The sequence below is a fragment of the Dermacentor variabilis genome, chromosome 5 (genome assembly GCF_050947875.1).
Source record: "Dermacentor variabilis isolate Ectoservices chromosome 5, ASM5094787v1, whole genome shotgun sequence".
NCBI classification, from domain to species: Eukaryota; Metazoa; Arthropoda; class Arachnida; order Ixodida; family Ixodidae; genus Dermacentor; species Dermacentor variabilis.
The window spans coordinates 98439009-98462628 of NC_134572.1; the positions used below are offsets into that span (position 1 = coordinate 98439009).

At 51.4% G+C, this 23620-nt stretch overlaps 2 protein-coding genes and 1 long non-coding RNA gene across 3 annotated transcripts in view; 2 read left to right on the forward strand and 1 right to left on the reverse strand.

Annotated features, from left to right (window-relative positions):
• Positions 1-23620, forward strand: part of LOC142582961 (cell adhesion molecule DSCAML1-like) — a 159219-nt gene that overhangs the window by 15222 nt on the left and 120377 nt on the right. The window lies entirely within an intron of this gene.
• Positions 15293-21349, forward strand: LOC142582959 (uncharacterized). The gene is made up of 3 exons (XM_075693127.1): positions 15293-15579; positions 16725-16889; positions 19335-21349. Exons 2-3 carry the CDS (start codon positions 16725-16727, stop codon positions 19602-19604), a joined length of 435 nt encoding a protein of 144 aa, XP_075549242.1. The 5' UTR covers positions 15293-15579; the 3' UTR covers positions 19605-21349.
• Positions 17122-22486, reverse strand: LOC142582960 (uncharacterized). Its single transcript, XR_012828523.1, has 3 exons — positions 22065-22486; positions 21646-21822; positions 17122-19665 (listed from the first exon to the last, which is right to left on the reverse strand). It is a non-coding gene; the product is annotated as an uncharacterized LOC142582960 (long non-coding RNA).

Here is a 23620-nt window from a genome sequence, read left to right on the forward strand (position 1 = left end):
ATGCGAACTTGTTGTCCATCACCCAACGGTCGTAGTTTTCAGGTATGTTCTGGCCTCAGTCTAGCCTTTATCCTTATATTCTCAAGTCTGATCGCTTCGCGTTCCAGGGCGCATCCACCGCAGGTGTCGAGACTCTGACGTTGTCGCAGGAGCCGAGCATTTGAGGCGCTTTCCTTCGTCGCCGTTTGTCGATCCTCAAGCGCAGGCGACCGATGGCATAAGGAGGCCACTCCAGCCCGAAGCCTCCCAAGAGATACACTTCTTGCGCCCGCGTAAAGTTACGGGGAAGAAAGCAAACACACCGGGAAATCAAGGCGTGCGGGTCCCGTCAGAGGACAGAGAAATAACGCTTCGCACATTCGCCCATTCGAGTACTCACGCTCGTCAGTATCAGTTGCTCGTGGGTCGCCCAATTCCAACTTCCCTCTTCATAACCTCGCACTTCATTTTCCCATTTTTCCTACCCATTTTAATTCGCTCGCTCTTAAGGCGCGTGGCCAGCACTGTTCATCATGTTGCCTGCTTGTTTCGGTCTGTCCATGCACATTCGTGGTCCTTTGCTTTTGAAGTCATGCTGTTGGTAGTCGCTCCTTCCAACAAGGCCGTTTCTTTTTTCGTTTTTTTTACCTCAGGCACAAAGCTGGTTGGTGGGTGCACGCTTGGCGCCTGAATGCTTGATTCGCTTGGCGTTGCGCGTTGAATACGGCCGAAAGAAAAGAAAGAGACGGGGCTGTGGAAAAGGCGCTCATTTTTAACCGACCTCTGACAGCGATTAGATGGCGGTGTCCGCCTCCGTTCTCCCTATCTCGCTTGGACATCGATTCCCGAGAACTCGCGTTTGCGCGCTTATTTCGAGAGATGACCGAAGACGAGGGGCGAGAGCTTAAGTGGACATGTGGGTGGGAGACAGCGGGGGAATGCTAGTCTGCGCGGTCACTCCAACGAGCGCCTTCGAGTCGCGGGCTCGCAATCTCTCCGTCTTATCTCTCCTCTTCCGCTGTCGCGGTTCCTCGCGCGGTAGCCGAATCTCCGCCGCTTCTCCGTCCTTTTGTTCTTTCCGCCGCTCGCGCGCGCGCGTCACGTTCTCGTATAAATACGGCATCGCTCCGCCTTTGTCCGATCTCCTCCTTTACCCCCGTGTATTCTGCCTTGGTAGCGAGGATCCGATGACGATTACAGCCCCAAAGGAGATGAATGGAGAGAAGGAGATGGAGCGGGTGAGGAGAAAGGCTCCTGCCGCAGTGCGTGCGCAGCAGACGTTGAGGCATGGGCACGTGCATTGGAGATGTTGCGGTGTGCTAAGAGAAGCGGCCGCCGCATCATCCCCGCCGTGGCTTCCAAGATGGAGAGAGGGGGGGGGGGGGGCACACGACCGCAGCCGCCGCCCCTGGAACTGGTTTTCATCGGTTGCGCGACGAGGCCTGTTCGATAGCGGGGATGCAGAGAGGTTGGAAGTGTGTGCGTGTGTGTGTGTGTGTTGGGGGGGGAGGTGGCAGCGGTGCTCTCCAAGCAGCGGCGGCGGTCACTGGCCGCGCCGCGATCATCGGGGGCCGGCGCGGTGCGTCGAATTGGAGCGCTTCCCTCCCTTGCTTGTGCAAAGCCGCGAGCGCCGTCGTGGCAACAGCGGCAGCCGATGAGGAGAAGACCGGTCGGGCGACGACCGTGCCGGAAGAAGAGGAAGGCTCGTCCCTTGAGCTGCTGCTGCTGCGGCTGCTGCTGATGGTGGTGGTAGTGGCACTGCTATAGCGCTACCTCGGTCGAGCCGTCTCGAAACTGCGCTGGCTCCGCAGCGCGTGGCACTGCCGCAGCAGTTAAAAAAAAAAAAAAGTGCCTGACTGCGGATGTGATAAGGGGCCGCAGTCTCCCCTTGCTGCACTCGTGGTGACGTGCTCCACTTGTGCACTCTTCGTGCCCTATTCCTTTCCTTCAATTTTGAAGCTCCTTTGTTTTCTGGCCAAACTCTTGGGCGCGCGTGCCGATATCTGCGGCCGCAGCTGAGGACTTCTCGTGCGGAAGAGCCGGCGGCGGGAGAAGCGTCATGGATTGCGAATCTCTACAAGCTGGGCAAGGCTTCCCGCTGTAGGAAGTTCGTGTAAAACGCAGTACTTGAGGTGCACTAGCAACACAGGACACTGCTTACGCGTGGGAATAATTAACGGTGTTACATGTGTTTACGCATCAGTAAGCTCTCTTGCCTTCCTTCCGTGTTCCGTTGCGTCACCGCGCTGTGCCGTTCTTCACCGCTGTTTGGATCAGGGCAGGAATGTATTCAGCTTCATTCCTGGCACAAATGTGGAGGCTCCTGAATGTTCAAGGCACGAGAACCAAATACAGAGAACTTTTGTTTGGTCACAGGCCGTACGCCTTCACTACCGTTACGGTCACTAATGATTGGCCGGCGCTAAGATTGTGTGGCTAAGACGGACAGCAGTGCAGTTCTAAGAACGAGCGCCCACAAATTTATTCAGGCGATCATAAGATTTGGAGAAACTGGCCGGTCACAGACGGACCCTTAAACGAAAGTAAAACTGCGAATTATGTCGGTATACCTCGGGCAGATACTATCGCATCTGAGACGTCAATCAATCAGGCGCCCGAACTCGGAAAGCTCTTCGCACTTCCCGAGGACAGTGATATCAGCACCTTGAAAGGTTACTTCACGAACTGGTCGCGAATATGCTCCGATGCACTGTCTCACAATCATGCGATAAGACTACTAGCTGAGGGACCTCAAGGCTCACTGAAGCATCTGCGCGATCGAGCTTGTGGCCGACAAGCTCGACACGGCCTGGATTTTTGTCGAAGAACGAATACTGCGAGGCAGCTTCCCGAAAGGATCTATGCGTGGTCAGATGCGATAAGCTCCAGCGAAATAACTTCTACATAAAGGCTGGTAGTATTTAAGGCAGATAATAATAATAATATTTGGGGTTTTACGTGCCAAAACCACTTTCTGATTATGAGGCACGCCGTAGTGGAGGACTCCGGAAATTTTGACCACCTGGGGTTCTTTAACGTGCACCTAAATCTAAGCACACGGGTGTTTTCGCATTTCGCCCCCATCGAAATGCGGCCGCCGTGGCCGGGATTCGATCCCGCGACCTCGTGCTCAGCAGCCCAACACCATAGCCACTGAGCAACCACGGCGGGTTTTTTAAGGCAGATAGTTGGGATACATTTGGAATTTAGACAAATACCTATTCCATTCAGCGCGCAAGGAAAATTAAAAGGGGCGCAGAGACAAAAAGGACAACGGAAAAGGTAGAGCGCTGGGAGAAGCATTCGGTATTTTCGTGCGGATGTTTATTATCAGTGTGCGATAACGAATAAAAAGAAAAGATGAATAGGAGGGTTCTGGATGCGCATGTAAGGCTTACGATGATGCGATAGAATTTGGTTGTGAGTGTTACCGATGCAGCAAGTTCGCAGGTTCTTCTGGTATGCCGCTCGGCACTTCCGCGAACCTGGTTAAGCAAGAACACCAACAAAAACTCCTGTTTCAGGGGCACCTTCCTTTCTTTTTCTTTGCTCTCTCTCTCTCTCTTTCTCTCTCTCTTGCACGTGTATTTGCTCGTCTTCCGGAGTGACGGCGGATTGCGGGAGCCTGTTTACGACCTCCGTAGAAGCGTCGCGCGGTAAACTGAGAGAATGCCTTCGGTTCCTCCGATCTCGTCGCCCATCTGCAGAGCAGGTGACACCGAGGGTGAAGGAACGGGGCTATGCGGTGGCGAAGCAGAAACACGCGGAGCGACCGCACCGAATGCGGGGTGAGGTTGGTGCCCGATGTCGACAGAAACGAACGGGGTGCTTCGCCTGCGGGCCGTCGTTCGTCGCGAACGGCCGGCCTCTCGTTTATTTGTACAATAGCGCGGTTAGTGCGTTGCCCTATAGCCTCGGGGGCGACTGTTTTTCTTTTTTCCTTTCCCTCGGTCCGTCGTTTTTTCGGCGCCGGCTTTTTAGTTTGCGCTCGGCCTTGTTTGCCCAAGTGCTGCAGCCTTCTTCCGCGCTCCTGCTGCAGCCTTTCGAAAGAACGAAACGAAGAAAGAGAAGTGAACGCAGAGCAAACGTTTCTCTGTAGGAAGAAAGCCGAAGAAAAAGAAAGGAACGTTGGAGCAGGGAATGTGCAGCGTCTGCATGTGTGTGTACCCCCGGCCAGCTGTGACTTGCCATCCCCCTCTCCTTCTCTCCCCACCACCGTTCCTTTTTTTCCACCGTGACAACGAAATCCTTAGCGCCATCGGTGGACCACGTGCGAAACCGCAAGGTTGATCGACGCAAGTGCGCGGGGATGACCTGACGGGCGCGTTCGAGAAGTGTTTGTCGTACAAACCTCTCGTGGCGGAGATGGGAGGCCTGGCGCCGCTGTGCCTCTTCTTCTGAGCGGTTCCGCGGTTAGTTTGTGGTCTGCTATTCTAGTTTTTTCTTTTTTTTTTTGTAATCTCTCCCCACTGCACACGAAGTTCGCGCGTGCGCGAACAGCAAGGTGTGAGCTCAGGAGATTAAATCGCGACGATGACCCGGGCCGCGATGCTCAGTGATGCGTTTCGTTTGCCCTCGTCCGACGCTGGCTGGCGCGTCGAAGCCTCTGATTACTTTGCTTCTGCCATCTCCTTCGTGGCGCCTGCGGAGATTGTTAGGCCTCGCGGGCAGGTTGGGCAGGTCTCCAGCGGAGAGATGCGGACGCGATATGTTTTTTTTTTTTTCTCTTGCTTCACGCTCTTTTATTAGACCGCAGCTCGCACGTGCAGGTTCTCTAATGCGCCGGCCGTTTTGCAACCGTCTCGGGCTCCTTTAGTGCGCGCTTCGCGCGCAGGTGTGCTTAATCACCCGGGCACCACCAGCCTTGCGGGCGCGTTAAGTTAGCGCGATCCTCTCCATCACTGCTATTTCGAAACGGCGACGCGGTTCGAGGTGCATTTGACAACTGGCAGCAACGAAATGCTTTCTTCGTCGGCCATCTCTTGTAGGGCGCCAAACCATTCCGGTAAGGAGGAACGGGTGATTATGGTGTGAATGACGACGACCTGGTTACACCTCGACGGTGCTTGTGAGAGTCCCCTCTAGGGGTCCGTATGCGCACAGATCATGCAGTTGGCTGCGCTGTAACCTCCCCGTAACAGCACAGCAGATCGTGGCAGTAGGCATAGTACCCCGTAGGCTGACGAACATTGACGAGAATGATCGTACGAATGATTGGCTTTGTAGATTCATGCAATCCCAGCGCAAGGATCGCAGAGCGCGAACGGTGAAATTTAAACGTGAAATTTTTGTCGGGGTGTAGTTGCAGCGAGCTGGACTGACCGCACTCCTTCAGAGGTAATACGAATCTCATAGTTATTCAGTCGGCGCCTCAACCACTATCATTCTATCTCATTCGAGTTTCTCTTCTCCCGTACGCGCTTTATTTGCACGGGAGGTGTATGCCATATTAGTATTTTCTTTCTTTTTTATGTGAAACGAACAATTTTGACTGTTCCATAACTTTCCTAAGTTTGCCTCCATCGTAGCTTGGCTGCCTTCTTGGGCAGTCACCTCAGTAGTGCTTCCTGAGAGCCGCCGGAACAGTCTTCGCACGTCAAGCGTATCCAGCTAACGCGCCCACACATGCCGCTTGAAAATCGTGTCTGGGGATGGTATGGAGCAAGCCTGCATGTGCCGGCTCCGATCTTCGCAATAATGACCACGCCGTCAGTGTGATTGCAGTATAGTCGACAAACCGGCGCAGTGAATTGGAACGACGGTATCTACGCGCACACACACATTTCGAACATCAAATCACTCTCGCTTCTTGCTCTTCTACTCCTTAACGTCGTCTGTGGACGCAGCCTCATTATTCGAGGCAAGCCTGCCAGAGCGAGACGTTTCGGTTACTCCCGACTCGCTCTCCCTCCACTGGACGACCGGGTCGTCCGTCCCTCGATGGGCTCTCGCATGTTTACTCTGGCCCTGTTCTTCCTTCTTTTCGCGGTGCGCGACGGCGGCAGCGTTTCGCTTTCTTTGTAATGCGCGGCGCACGCGTGGGCCATTTCCCTCGCGTATGTGGACTGCACTGGGCACGCTTTGTTTGCTCCCGGCCGTGCCTGCAGCCCTTTTTCTCTTCATCTTCTTCGTGAATACCCAATGCTGGCACGTGGGAGAGCAGCGTGTATAGCTCGTATTAGCGTTTTGAACCGAGATTTTGATGGAAGAAACGGGTTCTTCTTCACAAGTTCAAGCACGCTTTCGAGTCCGAATATAGCTTCCTAGTCTGCTGACGTCGGTTCGTGCGTGCGCTTCGGTCTGGTACATCGCTCGGCCGTGGACGTTGTTCGTCGGTTTGATGGAAGATCTACTGTCTGGGCAGTGGCAGCTGGAACGAACATACACGCTCACCGGTTCGCAGACGCTTCAGCCAGTCGTCGATCTTCTGTAGTGGCTATCCCGGAGGTTGGTTATCGGTACGCGCTAAGGAAAGATTGAATTTGGTCGCGTAGGCACGTTGCCCCGCCCTCTTAGAGACCGTATAGGTGCTTCAGCGGTGCACCTGGCAAGGGATACAAACCTCCGCAAATCGCTTAATGCACGCTTTAACGTTTCGCTCCAGCCTCCACCCGCGCGTCGACTGTGTCTTTGCGGAGAAGCTAACTTAACATCTGTGCGACTTGTATATTTGCGTGTCATCGCCGCAACGAGCAGTTCACACAATTGATACTGTTGGGGCTCTTTTCGCTTGTGTTTATGAATAATTGTTTAGAATATACCATTAAAAATAGGCGAAGTTTTCTTCTAAAAGAAGTGTGTGTTGGGGAGAGGAGGGGAGGGTGGGGGGCGGGGCGTGCTTCGCACGCTTAGCTGCATTCATTATGTAACTTGCGTACTTAATTACCGACAGCTTCTCATCGGAATCGTACCCCCTCCCCTGCCTCCGCTCTCCAAGAAAGCTGAAACGTACCGCGCAAAATGCTACACGGCATTCGAAGGCTTACCTGTGTCACCCCCGTTTGGGAAGGAAGCTAAAGCCCTCGCGGCTGCGTTCACATCGCGCTGTTCGCGTCACCTTGGCCGCTTCCCGCTTGTAAGAGCTCAGGTGGCTGGCTAGCCCTGGTACCCCGCGACGCTCGAGTGAAACAAACCGCAATCGCTGTGTGAAACGTGGGATAAGAGGGGCAGCAGCCACCGCGTACGCGGCGTCTCTAATAACCGCGCCCACGTTCTCGCTCCTGATTCCTTCGCGGCCCCGATAGGCATCACACACGCCGCGAAGCTCGGCGCCTGGCCGCAGTGTTTATACGCACTTGTCACCGCGGGCACAGTATAGCGGCGCGTGGCTGGTGTTATGTTTGTGCCTGCAGCCCCTGAGTTGCGCTGTCTCTACCCAGACACCTCATGGCCCTCTCTTTCTCTCTGTCTCTCTCTCTTTCATTGCCTCCCGCTAATTCGGCCACGACGAAAGCGTGCAGCGTTCTCAAAGCTAGAGTTGGCGTCGGACGTTCAAGGAGAAAATTGTCAGTGCCGTTAGTAAGGATATGTGCACTCGAGAGATCTGAATGGCTGAAATGAGGACGGCTGAGTGTGTTGAGCAGTGCTCGACTGCACTCGATGGAGTGTCAAACCTCGCGGACATTGCAGCAAATGTTTGCAAAAGGGAAGGCATGCAGAGGACGGTCTTGGTCACCCAGTGAGAATACCCTGTTCGCTATCGCGATTGGCCTTCGCCCGTTCTTACAAATGACTCGATGTAGCGTGCGACCTGTCACGTGACTCGCTGGTCGTTGCTTCCTTTTAGCCGACGGCACCAGTGTAGAGGCTTTCGCAGAGCTGCACCGTTTAAGCGATACCTAGCCCAGCGCGATAGCGCCTCTTGTCCCCCGAGGTCTCGCTGCCAGGCTCTGGAAGCAAAGCGACCGGCTTGCTGTTGGTACACACGCGCAGCGCCAGAGTATATTTTTTTTTTCACTCGTGCAGAGGCGTCCACCAATGAGCGAGCGGGGCGTGGGCGCGCCGCACACACGCACAGGCAACAGAGCCCGAGCACAGCCAGCACGTTTTCTTTTCTCCGAGCAGCTTTCCCAAGGGCGCCGCAAAGCGGTTAAACGGTCCGCGGCCACAGCGCCGGCGCTGCTCGCTAGGCGCGCCGAGCGACCTATATCGTCGGCGGCGGCGGTGGTCCCGCGCATTACGTATGCTAATGCTTGACCGGGCACGTGGAAGTGCATAGTCTGCGGCGTGCGCGGTGCGTATACCTCGTGAGCACGCGGCAGGTCTGTGTCGTACGCACGAATCGTTTTCCATGCGCTATTGCTCGGAGAGAACCCGGTGTGTTGTATACGGTATTTACGGGGAACCCCGGTTCCATCTCGTATGCGCTGGGCAAAAGGCCGCGCGCAGAATTATGCACTATGGCGGCGAGGGGAGAAATGGTCAAGGTGGTTCACCTTTGGACGAGCCAGAAGAGAGAGCGAGACCGGTCGCATAATTCGAACTGGCAGCGTCGTTTCGGCTCGCCACGCGTGTTGAGTCGCTCGTGCGTTTCGGATGCACGGCCGAAATGTATTCTCGAAACCTCTTCGCTGCTCGGTTTTCGTAGAAGCAGTGCTTTCCGCAAGTGCTATACATCCGCTGCTCTGTGCAGCCATGAAGTGGTTTACAAGCACGACAAACACAGCGCGGCTCCTTCCATTTCGGGCTCTGTTGACTTCAGCTTGTGGTATACATCATTTCTGCCGTCAAAACAAAGTACGGCGTTGTGCCGCTTCTTCTGAACAGTGTTCTTTCGCTTCGCGCAAGCCACACGTATACGATGGTGACGGTGTATAGTTCGCAGCCTGGCATCGTCTGCTGGAGAAGATGGCCGTTCTGACGACAAGCACGGCTCCCGTCGTGACCTCTGCGCGCCTCCAGCTCTGTTACAGGTCTCGTCTAAGTGCCGGGAGCCGGTCCGAACCTGTTACACTGCCGTACGCACCTCATCTTCGCCGACGGGCCACGCAGAACTGCTATTGTTATTGCCCGAGACCACCGGCGATATGTATGGGCGACCCGGGCGAAGGGGGCGTGGCCGCGGCCTGACTGGAGTCTTCGTTCATCGCCCAATGGCCCGAGCAGCGTGCAGCCAAACTTTGCGAGGAGCAGCGGCAGCAGCAGCAGCACGGACCCTCCCCTGGATCGATGGGGCCACCGCCATCAGCGAGCGGTCGCACGGCGGGAATGCGTTGACTGCGGCAAAGTCCGCAGTGCCGCGACGGCGCATGGGCACGCCTACCGCGCGCGCGCACCACACGGTGCCGGCGCTCTTGAGTGTGCGCCGCGGCTGTATGGCTTTCTGAACAGTGCTCCGCTTGAATACGTCTTTCTCATTATCCCTCTCTTTCCCTGCCTTGCAGTTCGGTTCAAAAGTCGAGATGCCACGTGCGTTGGGTCGTCGTCGGCGCGACGGGCGTCTTCGTTCGAGACGCACGATGGCGAAGAATAGCGCAACGCTGCGCGCGTCGGCCGTTTCTTCCGCATCAGCGCTTCTTGGCCGTGCACTCAATATTTTCGCTCCCTTTTTTTTCTTTTTTGCTTTGCTGTGCGTTCTTTAATCTCGCTACTTTGTTTCCTGGCGTCCTTTGCTCAACGCGGGGTGCCCAACTGTGCGTACGCGTACACACTTAAAGCTCCAATGAAAGGCGCAGCAGGGAGCGGTGTCGTCGTCCCCCGCTCTGGGACCGCGCAAGCGCCTCTCGGGGCGCCCCTGAAAATGCGGTCAGCTGCGGTGGCAGCACGCACCGGAAACAAAAGGAGCGCGCGGCCGTGCGCGCTCGCGCGCCGCCTGAATTGGAAAGGCGCTGAGCACGCCGAGGCCAAAGTCAACGCCGCCGAGGCGCGGTCGTCCTGCGTGTATGTGCACGCGTGGCCTCGGCGGTGTTGCTACGCACGCACATTCGAGGTCAGCCCCCCCCTACTTTGGTCGAGAGCCGTCTTCGTCCATCGCCTGAGGCCAGCGCCCGTGTGTTTATACGGTGAGATGAGCAGAGTGTGTTTGTGTGCTCTTGCGCGTATACCAGCATATATATATATATATATATATATATATATATATATATATATATATATATATATATATATATATATATATATATATATATATATATATATATGCTTCCTCCTGGCCAAAAGTGTTCTGCTTCGCGTCACGTCGTCGCCGTTCGTCGGGCGGTTTTCGGCCGCAATGTTTGGATAGGCCGTCGGTTCCCTAGCATGCTCCCGCGCATCCCACGAGCTGCGCCAAGACGCTCCCGCTTGTAGTAACACAAACAGCACGCTTCGCGCGCGGTCTCTGTTCATCGTCTGCCGACGCCGCTTCTCTTCCGGCTCCCCCGCTGCCGCATGGCTGCCAAGAACGCTGTGAGCGGGGATTTGTCGTTTCTCGGCGGGCTTTCAGCCGTTTCATCTCTTGTTGCTCTTGCCGTCGCGTTTGCTTGGACCTTCAGTCGAGGGCCGCTGCTGTAATACGTGGTTGCCGATGGAAAAGCCGAGCGCCAGATCGACAGGAGCTGTGCGGTGCCGCCGCAGCGTTTGACTTCTTGTAGCGGCAGAGTCCTGCAGCACAGCATGACGCCCCACGGTGACCTTGTTTCTGTGGCCGACTGCGTGTTGTCGTTGGCTCCTTCCGTTTTGACACCGCTCACAGTTGGACTCGGAACGCAACGGAGCGTATACAAACAGGCGATCATTGTAGGTTTAAATGAAGAAGGAAGGATTGACTGTGCGCCCTCTTTTTGTACGTTGAACCGGACGCTTTCACCGAGTATAGAGAGGGATAGAGAGAAGGCAAAGAAAGCAAACAAACGAAGCATATCTTTGGTGCAGGTATGCTTCGGTGAACTGATGGTGATGTAGTGCGTCTTGAGCCCGATTTTTTTTAACAGCCTGCATTTCTCTTACGCACGTTCGACCGCACTTGCAGCTTTCGCAGGGCGCTGCAGTAGCGCTGGGTCGGATTTCTTGAAGTATAAAGAAGGAGACGCAAGCGTGTGCGTGTTTCTCAAGTTAATAAAGAAGCGTTCTTGCGTAGCGAACCCTTGAATCTTTTTCCTTATCTGCGTTACCGACGACTGGCAGGAGTCATACCCGCCTTTTGTTCATTTTAGAGAAGTTTTTTTTTGGCGCGTACATAATCTAGTCAGGGTCATGTTTGGGTGCTCGCGCGTATATGCACAAGCCCGCGTTTTACCCACCGTCCTTCAGTATCACCGTCGTTCAACGCCGCCTCCCGTTATTGTCTCAAAGATCATGAGCGCACGCAGGCGAACCATCTCGCCTATCGCTCCTCAGTCTGGGGTCGTCGTACTCGTCATCTGCCGCACTTTCTTTTTTATCGGGAGCACCGAGTTCTTTAGCGGTTGCAGCGTGGTCGCGTCGCGTACAGCCCACCCGCTTCCCTCCGAAGCGATGCTAGCTGTGACAGCGAAAGAAGCCGGGAAGCGTCGTAAGCGAACCCGCTGCCGTATCTTCTCCGAGCGGTCCCTCGCAGAACGTGATTAACCCCCCGACGGGGCGCAGATATGTGAAGGGCGCGCGCAGTTCAGTTTCCCTTCCGGTTTCGCAGCGTCTACCGCAGCCCTTGTTCGCCGGTCGGTGTCTTCCCCCAACCTCTTAAGTTGTCACGTGGTCTATCGAATACCACTTGAAGCATGCCTGACGTACCTCTGTCATTGCGCACCGCATTTACGAGACGAACGTTTGTCACAATACTGGTACGTTTCAGATGGTTTACTTAACCGTCAAATATGTGGTTGTAGATTTGGGCCTTCAACATCACAAGTCGGCTGGTTATCTCGATTACGCGCTCGACAGCACACTTTGACTCGTTATGGACTTTCGAAGTGCTTTCCTTCTATTTATTTATTTATTTATTTATTTATTTATTTATTTATTTATTTATTTATTGTATGGATCCATTAATGAGTATTGAAGCGCTCTTTTTCTTTGCGGACCCGCAGAACGACAGAACCTCTGCGTGCCTTGCAGTGGTCTGGAGCCCGAATTCACAAGGCTTTTTGTTCGTAAGTGTCGTTTGCCATTGGCCGTCCGGCTTCGCTAACAGTATGTTCAGCATCAGGATTGGTTGGAATTTTCTCTTGCGAACAATTCTAGTGTGATAACTTCTTGCGAATACAGGACATGCTGCTTGCTGTTGGACGATACGTATGCAGAGGGAAACGCTGTGTTTTAAAAAATCTCGAGAGCCTCACTAAAAGTTCTTAAAAGGTCTCAACGATGCCGCGCCCCCCCTCTAGCTCTGTACAGGGGTAAACCCACAGTGCCGGCAACACTGCCCGCGACAGTCGTCAAATTTGGGCCTTGGCTTGGCTCCGTGAGGAATATCTTCCTGTGGCGACGGGCCGGTCGGCTCGCCGTCGGCTGTCCGCTTTGAAAGATGAGCCCCTGGGCGGTCCGCGGGTGGCACAAGGCGCCCGCCTTGTGCATCGCCCTCGACCTCGGTGTCGAGGAGGGGCGCCGGGGACACGGCGAAGCTGTTCACGGAATGCTTCTCGACAGCGTCATTAGCCCCGCGAAACGACAGCCCCGTGTCGCTTAGCGCCCGAGCCCTTAGCAGCTGCGCCGGCTCGCACTGGGGTCGTCCTTCTTGCGGGGACGGATTCCTTCGCGAACGGCTTGCGCGGTCGCGTGCTTGGTCCGGACCCCGCTCTCGTTTGAGTGGAACGTGAAGTCGCTGGTGCCCCTGCGGTGCGCTGGTGTTCCCGCTCGCAATTCGTCATCGGACGATGGGAGAGGGTTAAAAAAGAATGCTGTCTTTATCGGGGAATGTTTCATCGCGATATCCAATGACGTATTGCGTGGAGGGGGCATTCCGGAGGCATGTTTGATGGAGTCACGAGAACCTGGCTGTAAATTCCTTCCGCGTTTCTCTCAAAGCATAAATAAACATAAAGCATAGCACGGAAAATATTCCTCACGTGGCTTGCCTCGCATGAACGCTGTTTTGCTTCTTTGCTTGCTTCTTTTATTTCCTTGCGAATAGCACAGTCCAGTCTGTGCGCAGCTCTTCTAAGACAGCTGCACCTAACACGGTGCGGAGTTAGCTGCTCACGGCTATGATATTGTCAGAGCGAACATAATGACCTTGCTTTGTTTCTCTTGAGCTGCGCGGTTTACGGAAGAGAAGCGGGAAGGCCACCCCGAGGTTCACGTCGTTGGCCGTCGATGTTAGCCGTCTTAATTTCCTCTGTCTTACAAACGTTGCTGCAATTATTGCTGCAATTATTGTTGTACGCTGTTTGTCTCGGAGAGACTTGAAACGTTCGTCGTCCGTGCTCAGCGTCTGTAAAGAGTCGAAAAAAACAAACAAACAAGAAAAGCGCGTGGTAAATACCTCGACGCATGCCCAAAATGCAGTTCAGTTAGCTAAGCGTAATAAATCTAAATACGGGTGTGATAATCCGGGCCTGTATTCAAAATATTCTCCCGCTCGAACTCGTGAAAGAGTCGTGATGTTAGACACATTATTTACCGAAGGCGGCCGGCCAAAGACAAACAGCATTTACGAACAAGAAGTTTTGCGAATCCCGCCTCTGTACTTCAGTCAGCACAAAAAGCTTCGCGAGTGTTAAGTGTCGACAGATCTGAGAGGATGCTTGTTTGCATGCTGCACCATCCAGCATGCGCCTGGATTGTCTGTTCACTTGCCTATTTCATTTATCGATAAGACCCCTCTTCAAATATGCAGTTTATCCAACTGAACGAAAAAGAAAAAGAAGGAATGCCTAATTTCGACTTTTCTAACGATAATATCGGGGTAATTAGGCTATGTAAACAGATTTCATTGTGCAGATGTCAGTGCTGACGGCGCGTGTGTTCCTGTTCACGTTATATTATTGTTCACCCCTACATTTGCAGTAGCATGCCAGGCTTGTGACCACAAGTTCTTCTCTAGTTTACATCTCGTATAAGAAGCAGGCTCAGCGTCGGCCCGGCTCTCCGCAAGCGCTACGCTGACCAATTAGCGCCGAGCCACGTATGTACAACGTTCTACACAGATCCTCGACTCGCTGACGCGCTATCATATCGAAGAAGGTGGGATGCTAGCCGCCACCACGCCATGGGCTTCCGGCTCGGGGTCCGCCTTTTCGGCGACACAGCCCTCCTGTACAGTAGCACACACTGGAGTGCGGAGGCGGCTGTCCCTTTTGAAGCCTCGAGGCACCAGCTGGCACGCGCGACCGGGACTGCTAGAGAAGGCGGCGACCGATATCCCCGTGCCGGCCACACCGGCCGGCTGTCCGTCTTTCTTCCCTGCCGATGCTGGCACGTGCTCTTCCGTGGCCCAGTATACCCCCCACACCTTCCGCACTCCCAAAGACGCATAGCATCCAACAAACAACCGCTGCGCGAAAGAGCCCTGCCCTTCCTTTCGCGTACCTCCTCTTGAGACGCGGGCGATGGACAATGCGGCCTTGTGAGATGCAGGGAGCCCGGGCTCCTTCCCGCGGTTCCACGGGGCAAGCTCGGCGGGGCTTCTTCGGGATAGTGTTCCTGTAAGCGGTGTTCTGGTGTCCCCGCGCGTGGTATAGTGTTCTCTGTGTTCCGTATGGAGGGAGAGCGTACGCCGGAACTCCGCACCCTCTGGAGCATGGGCCGGTCCTGCCGAGCAACAGTTGGCATGCCCCTTTCCCGGCGCTTCTACTCCTCTCTTTTTTTTTCTCTAGGACGCGTAGCCGAAGATGCAGCTGCTCTGAAGCGCCGCGCGCGCTTGCTTTCTCGGAGGGGTCTTTCTTCTCGCTTTCGCCACCTTTCCTCCTTTTAAAATATCGTGCAGAACGAAGCAAAACGGTGCAAGAAAGAAAGAAAGAAAAAGCTGGGGAAGTGAAGGAGGAACTGCGCCCGCCGTCCTGATGCCTAGAAGGAGAAGCAGCCGGTGGTGCTAGGAAAGCGAGCGAAGATGCAGCACGGGGAAAGGGGGGGGGGGGAGGTGTTAAGGCCCAACCACACGCAGCCCGGGATACGCGTCTCGCTACGCGTACACGTAAGCGTACGCGTCTGCGTGCGCGTACGCGGGTGATGAAGGGAAGGGCGTCCAGCCACACGATACGCGCACACGTGCGCGCTTCGCTGCGCGTAGCCACAGGGCTGACAGACCAGCTGCCCAGCGATGGCGGAAACGGTCGTCTTTGGCTTTGAGAAAAGTTTATCTTTAATTTCTTTATGGCTAGCCATGTTTATTTAATTTATCAATGTTAGAGCTAGTACATTGTTTTTAAGTTGAGAAACGCACGCTGTTCGTATCTATACATCTTTATGGCAAGAAAAGCTACATCAATTATCAACATCACGCGCGATAGCGTCTGCTTGCTCACAACTGCAGCTGACATCTGCGCGCGACCACGCACGACGTTGCTGCCGAGCCCTTGCTTAGCCGCTTGCTTCGCCGGCATCAGCGTTCTCTCCCCGTAATGTACCACATGAGAAAGAAGCTTTTGCTGCTGCTGCTCTTGCAACGGCGGCGGGAGCGCAGAAAGCGTCTGCGGCCTCTGCGGCGGCGACGTTGGTGGGTCCGGCCAGTCTTTCAACTGCGTAAAGAAGAAGGACTTTACGGCTGTGAGTAACTTCTTTCCTTTCGATGATCTACAGTGGTAGAACTAGGAGCCAGTGTTTGGACATGGAGACTTATCTTCGTTAGGACAGCAATTACTTATCAGCGTTTTTAAGTGCGCGCATAAGCGAAAGGGTTAAAGTAGTAATGCGGGGATCGTACTCGCAGAGCGCGAACGCCCAATTCGCAGAACAGCATCGCGTCGTCGGTGCAAGGTTCGTCCAGGTTGACAGCACCGATCGAAACGATAACGTGACGCACGCGAACAGGGGGAACGACAAGAGCAGGGTGTAGTGCGGAAAGCGCGAAAGCATAGGCGAAGATCGGGCTGATTAGCCGCCGGAAGCATACAGATAGTATATTGGATACGTGGTGACAACACCTCACGACGTTTCAACCGCCGTCTGTCTAACCCGTGTATGCCGTACGACATACGGTCATTAACTGTTCAGCGTCAGAGGGGAAGAAGCGCTTGATTCAACAGACAATCTGTAATACTAATTTGGGGCTCCCTTCATTATTAACTGTAGACCATACTGTTTACACAGAGCTTGTGTAGCAGCCTCTTTTCTTGCACAAAATTTGTAAGGATTAAGTTTTGTAATACATTTTCTGCTATTCGATATTTTATTTGATATCCAGATTATTTTTTCTTCATTTGATTCGATTCTAAATCTACTTTTCGGTATTAGCACACCCCTACAAAAAGCTAAGGACTGCTAGTTATATTTGTGCCATTAGTATAGCACATAGATTCAAGAACACCTTTTTACACGTGTTGGTTGTCTTATATGAAGCTTGTGGAGGAGATACGATTTCCTATATTTTCTGTCTCTCAGAATTGTGACTGTAGAATATGAAGTGTAATGTAATTAAATTGTGACCTGGGGGGCAGGTTAAAATTCTGTGCGACTAATTTCGGAAGTTTCTTGGCAGTGGCCGCACGATTTTAATATACCGTTGACTGGCTCTCCTGTTTTGCCGAACCACTGTTTGTATTCAAGCACATAAACAAAGCAGAGGGTAAAATTAATGATGGCTAGTGGCTATACGTGCGTGTCTGTGAAAAGTGTACAGCTCCTGATACCTGCGCGTGTATATGGGCAGGGCATGGTCTTGCTGCCAGGCAATAATGCACCATTTTTTACAGATGCAACGGATACGTCAGGATGACCACGGATTTTTCTACAAGTTCTTTCGCAAGGCGCCGCAGCTCTTGGACAAGCTATTGAGCTTTTTAGCAGAGGCCCTCACACGGCAGCACCACATTCGAGAAACCCCTGGAGCCTGGAGAACGACTTGCTGTAGCATTGAGGTTCGTAAAGGACAGTTGCCCCTAGAGTAATAATGTGCGATTGCAGGAATACAGAACACCGTTTCTTTGTCATTTAATGTATCATTTATTTTATTTTATTTACATATTACTGCCCGCCGCCTTTTGGAAGCCAAATCAGGAAGGAGCCACAAAATATTGAAGCAAAACAAAAGAAAGAAGGAAACGACTGACAATGAGCGTGCATAAAAAATACTAATACATAATAATAATAATAATATATTAATAATCATCTTTATTTCTCTCTTTCCACAGAATACAGAATTATACACAACTAACTATTTATTAACTCATAAACACATAAAAAAATGGGACACGAAATGCTGATACAAAACGAGAAATAGTAATGATGGTACTGACAATGCGCGTGAAAAGAAATACAAGAAAAAAATGATCGCATGAGCACAGAGACTGAAAGTTTCCACTTACTGCATCACCAGTGTAACAGTTACGGCTAACTCTAAAAAAAACTGCCATCGACTGGCATCGCACAAAAGCTACCTCAGTGCTTTTGACCTTGCGCAACCTGTAAAACATGCACTGAGGTATGCTTGCACATGTAGTATTAAACAAAGGTGGTAGCTAACCTACACAAATGAATTTTGATCGTATGTCACCTGAAAAGGGCCCCCCACAGCCATGTAGATCATTGTGAAGAAAAATCATGTCATCATAATTAGTATTCAAACAATTGAAAGATGCGTACTAATTTTTTTTCAACTTGCATTCAAGCTACTTGGCATCCCGGTAAGACATAAAAGACGTTGCCTTGACTTACTGTGTGGGGATTGAGGCGGCTAGACTCTGCAGTGGTGTGTAAGTCATATAGTGGCGATCGTGCCTGCAAAGTATTAAACAACTGCAGAACAGCACGACAGCCGCAGAAATTTCTTACATTTTTTTCAGCTTAAGAAATTTTTTAAAGCTCACATGCTGTTCACGGCTCCCGTCAGGTAGCCCTGCTTCCTGCCAGTGAAGCAGGGTCATACGTATAAATGTCTCATTTACACACTGCCTTCAATGTCACTGATTACGTACAAAGACTTTGGCCAAACATCCAATGCAGAACATGCAAAACCAACTCTGGAACTGAGCCACGGAACACAAAGAAAAAAAATGCAAGGAATGTGGCTTGTGGATGATAGTTGTGGGAGAGGTAGAGGTTGTCTATGTTGGCAGTGAACCTCGCCTCCTGGCTATGTGGTGGCAAGACTTTTGCCTTTCTGCTACCTCTTCTAATAAAAATAAAACAATATGAAAAATGCTTGCGCTGCTAGAACGCCCCGACAGGCTTTACAACTTGCAGCATATAACCGAAATTTTCAGTGGGGTCTGGTTGAAGGTTCATTACATTTTTTTATTTACAGGCATGTACAGGCATCTCTACATGCATGCACAAACTCTTCATGCACAGGTGGTGAACTCAAAAAGGTTCATTGCTGCAAGACAGGCTGAATGAGTAAACACAGATGAAAGCGATAAACATCTGTCTTGCAACAACAAACCTTTAGTTGCAAGTCAGTGCTTCTTTATCGTAGGTGTGTTGCTAAAACATGTTCACACATCTCTACAGCAGCAATGGCCAGCCAACCAGGCCCACAGATATCAACTTTATGAAATTCTTGAATACCGCACAAAAATATGGATACAACACAATGTAAAAGGAACAAAAAAGAAGAGCTGAGGGGCTTTGACATGACAACAACAGACAAGGAAACATATATAAAGCATAAAGGAAAATAACTCATTTTATTTGTAATGTCAACATCACAAGGAGAAGGGAAATGAAAGTGGTCAAAATATAACTTGCAACTGGTGGGAGCTAAAACCAAAACCAATTGAGCTGGAGGCTATTCCACGATCAATTTCATAGAATGTTTATGTGTACTAGATTAGGCTCTTGGAGTGTTCTTGCATGAGTAGCGTTGGCTAACACTACCAGGGTGAGATCCAGTACATGAACATTCAGGCCAAAGAAAGTTTTCAGAGGGATAGCCATTGCTGCAGCTCTACTGGTAAAGCAATGCAAGCATAATTCAAAGTTTGTGGGTTTGTCTCCCATTAGTGAGAAGCTACCTTCTTATATACTTTCATTTTCCTCCTTATTTTTCCATTTCGATATAAAGTAATTAAATTCATCAATGATTTCCTTTTGTTTCATTGTCTCTTGGCTTTATTATACAAAAAGTATACATTCAAAAACATTAATCTTTGAATTACTCTCCTACTTGCATCAATGTAATTTTCATGTCGAAATGCGTATCCTCACTGCCCTCTCTAATGTGTTTGAGCAGAGAGACGGCAAAAGTTCGAGGTCGTCCTGCGGTTTGCATCTTTTGATTGCACTTGAAACATTGCCTAATTCCTCCAATATTAACTGACTCTAATCTTTCTTTTTCCTTTTCCTCCCCCTTGACTTTGCTTCAGAAGCAATGCTTCCTAACGTATCCAGCCTACGACTGCCTGCTGAAGCCAGCGATGCTTCTGACTGCGGACTGCTGTGGTGTGCCTCAGAATCCTCAGGAACCAGAACTTCTTGAAACATCGGTGATTCAAGAGATTCTAAAATGCCCTGAGACTCCACAGACTCATGCGACGCCGAAGACAGAGTCGATGCTGGCGCTTGTGACTCTTCACTTGACGGTGATGGCACTTCCAAGTGTTGCCAGATCGGAAAACTGGCACATTTTTTGTTAAGATGTCTGCAGCACTTCCCTCCTCACTCGATGGGGGCACTGGTGGAAGGTTGGCGGACATCCTGCATGTGAGCGTAATAAGGGTTGCACATACTGTCAATGTGTAAATAATGTGCCAGTCTGGATGCAAAAATATATGAAGGCTCAAATCCGTCCACATTTGTTTTAGTGTGTGATTTTATTAGCGTACACTGAAGCTCTGAATCAGTTTTGTAGGGACAAAGTGGCTTGCCTATACAACCAGAATGAACAGTTTCTGCATGCGCATAAGTGTAGCTTTTGTATCTTTTTCTGTTTTTGCTTGTGATGCATTTAAGCAGTTCTTACGAGATCTGCATGCCTAAAGCCTAGTGATTACTTCTACTCAAAACAGTGCATGATATTTGGAATGTTTCAGTTTTGAAATAATTAGCAGGAAGCATTCCACTACATTTACTCAGTAAAACCACTTAATAAATTTCATGTTGAAAGACCTATGCTTGCACTCTCTAAACATAGAGTAGTAGTACTGTTAGGTCTTGCTTTAGTATAAGGCTCTCTCCTGTTCTAGTTTTTCTACTGGAAACGTTCTTGGCTTGTAACTTTGTTTTCCTTTCACTTGTTTGTAAACTTCATCTCATTCTAAACTGTTTTTCTTAACTGAATGTACGTCTAAACACAGTGTGAAGCTGTGTACGTAGTAATCAGGGCATTTGTTGTTTGTATTTAGGAAGTTACATCTAATAATGTTTGCCTTCTTGCCATCTGCCTTGTAAAGGGTGTTTTGGCCCAGCAAAGCTGACCTTAGCGAGCAAACCCTTCCAGAAGGTTTCTTACAGCCAAGCTTTTTTTGCCTCTTCTCTGGACTTTCCTACCGCCACTCCTACTGTCTTGCCAAATAGCTCGCCTCATATTGATATTAATGTAGTCGTTGAACCATTGTCATCCCAGCTGACTACTGGCTACTGTGTTGCACGAGTGACAAGTACTGGACGTAATACAAATACCAATTAAAATAATGTAACTAGATCGTGGTTTTAGCATGTAAAATTTCAATAATCATTTTTTGCACAGTGCGAATGTGTTAAACTGGATCATCTAGTCCTTCCTTGAAAATTTTGCTAAGCAGGAACAGCGTTCTCCACAAACATCGTGAAAGCTTCGCTTAAACGAGTAACCACACCACCTGGGATCTGCAGAATAACCGCAGGCTGATAATTAGGTAAGGACACTGCTGAGCAGACACAAAAAGAATTATCAATTACGCAGCTGACAATGTCGTCAGTACTATGGCGCATTTATTCCTACAGCATGATGACACTGAATGAATCCCTAAGCAAGCTAGGTAATATTTGAGGGTCTGTGATGAAGCACCGATTTGCACACTGCTGGCAAGCAACAAAATGCAAAATTAAAACTGTGCATTGAAGTGCCCAAGGTACACATGAATATTGCAACATTCAATACTCAGTTAAATACTGGCCATTGACTTGCACGCTGCCTTCTAGGATCAGTGCACAGAATAAAAAAAAAACTATTTGCATGTTTTGTGTTTTGTTTTTGTGTGTGCATCATGCAAGCCCTTTTCTTTTTATTCATCTTGCTAATTTGTATGTGATATTCTCTGTATTTCTGTCTTATGATTTACTGTTAGGTTTTTAAGTGCTATTTTACTTGTTATTTTGTACCTGTATTTCTGCTTTCTCTGCTCCCCACTGCAAAGCCAAACTGGCTTTGTGGGTACCTAAATAAATATACAAAGCTATTCTTGTACTGCTTGTATGTCCCCTCACCGGATCACATTTAACGAAATATGCGATAATCGGAGCGGCGATGCAGCACAAATATTTTATCGCCAATTAGACAAAGCTGAATATAATGCATACTGTGCGTCGTCTTGCTTGTCTAAGCACAATATTGAGTCGATTCCCATAAGTGCGGTGCATTGCCAGCTATAACACAAACATACGGCATCGCCGGTTAACGTGGTAAAGGGAAAGCACTAAAATCCCGTGTTTCATTTTTAACACGCCGGCTAAGGTGGAAACTTCAAGATCACTTACGGTCTACTCTCCATTGTGTGGCGCAGAAACATCATCTGGTCGAAAAACAGCCAGATGACGTCGTCCTGAACGTCGTCTGGCACGGCGCGGCTCTTTTCTTTCTGAAACGTATTCCCAGGCGCCGAAATTTATTCCCCGCGGACTTCCATCACTTCTGCAGCGCTGGGATAACGTCATCTGCACAGATGAAACGCGTTTTAGACATCTGCGAGTCGGCTGATGAGAGAGTAAGCTTATACCAGTGCCACACAGCTAGGCTTTCGATGGCGATCGAGCGCGATCAAATTTCTCGATCACGATCGGTTCTACGCACATTGCGCGGTACAGGCAATCGTGATCACAAAATCCGACCCCGATCGGGCTCGATCGCGATTGAAACTGCTCCGCTGTGACGCCCGTATAAAATTCCGAGCACTCGCCTGTTCGGCAGCGTTGGGAATGACGATCCACGACCACCTCGTCAAGTGCTTGTTCTAGTGGCGCTTGTGTTTCGCCTGCTACCAAAGCGCAGGTCGAGCCTCAGCGCAGGCGATCAGCGCTTCGTTGTTGATCGCCTCCATAGCCTCTGTGCTCCATCGACACGAAACCAGCAGCGACTCCCGGCGTCTCCGCACGATTCTGAAACTTCAACAACCTTTCCGAACCGCCGGAAGTGTACATGCGGCCCACGTGACGTCGGTGCACAAGCTGCCACTTCCGTCGCGTACGCTCAAACAGACGCCCAAGATCAAGACCTCCTTGACGCGCGCGTTTCCTGCGCGTCTGCCCTCTCTAGACGCGTAGGACAGGCGCGTACGGCCTCGCAGACGCGTGACGCGCAGCCAGGCGCGCACGATTCACCGCGTGTGGTTGGGCCTTTACGGATGCGTGCTGAGCGCTTTGCTCGGATTTCTCCGTCCCCGAGCTCACTTTTCTGACCGGCCGACCGACCATAGCGCGCAAGAAGAGTGGCGCTCGCCGCCTTCCTCCAACTCCTCCTCCCCCTCCTCTTCAGACTTCGGAGATGCTCGCGAGACCATCTGCCGCCCTCGGTTGCGGCTGGCTGCCGCGAGAGAAGCGGGGGCCCCGTGCGTGCATCCTCTTGTTAGGTGTCTGGACGCACTCAATTTTCGTCTCTCGGCGCTTATCTTCGAAGGGGCTTTCCCGAGCCGCCCGCGTGTGGCGGTTACCTACGGGCCCTCCTGTTGCTTTGCTGTGTAGAGTGGGATGGGGGAGAGGGACGGGGAGGAGAGGCTAAAATACTTTTTTTTTATCTTGCTTCCTCCCCCGCTGCAGACGGAAACAGCAAAATGCCGAAGAAGAGAGAACAGAGCAGGCACCTCGCACGCTTTTACCGCCTGCACTGTTTCTGTTCTTGTTCTTTACCTCGCGAAGAAGCGTGACCTATTCCGGTACGTTATAGCTCTCGTGGTTCTTTTCGGCTGTGCGCGTGCACTTTTACTATATATACGCAGCGCTCGGCCACCACCGAAATGTGTATACTATAACGAAAAATGAGAGGACGGGCCGGCTGGCAGACGGTCAGACGACGACAGATGACTGCCGGGCGCGTGGCTCCGAGGGCAGAGGTGGTTCCGGTGCGCAGAATGGAAACAGTTTCTGTCGTGTGCCTCTTTCGGAAAGGCGAGCCTCTTCTTCCTCTCTCTGTTCCCGGAACGCTTCCAGATGTTCAACTTTCTGGCTCGAAACGACCGCTGACTTCTTCATCACGAGCAGCGGGAACAGCCGCTCCTACGCACCCACCTGCAGTGAAAGCGTAGCAAAGAAACAAATAAACGCTCGAGCTTGCGGGCGTCTGTGTGTTAAGAAGGCCCGCTTACGAAGGAGAGACGCGCAGGTTATTGGAACACATCGTGCGCGCGTCTTCTCGAGTCGTCTGCTCACTGCAGTGGCGCGGAGTGCGCAATCACGCGCACTGCAATCTCCTGCTGCGAAGAGGGCCTTCTCTTTGCACAGCTGTCCCACGCTCGGGAGA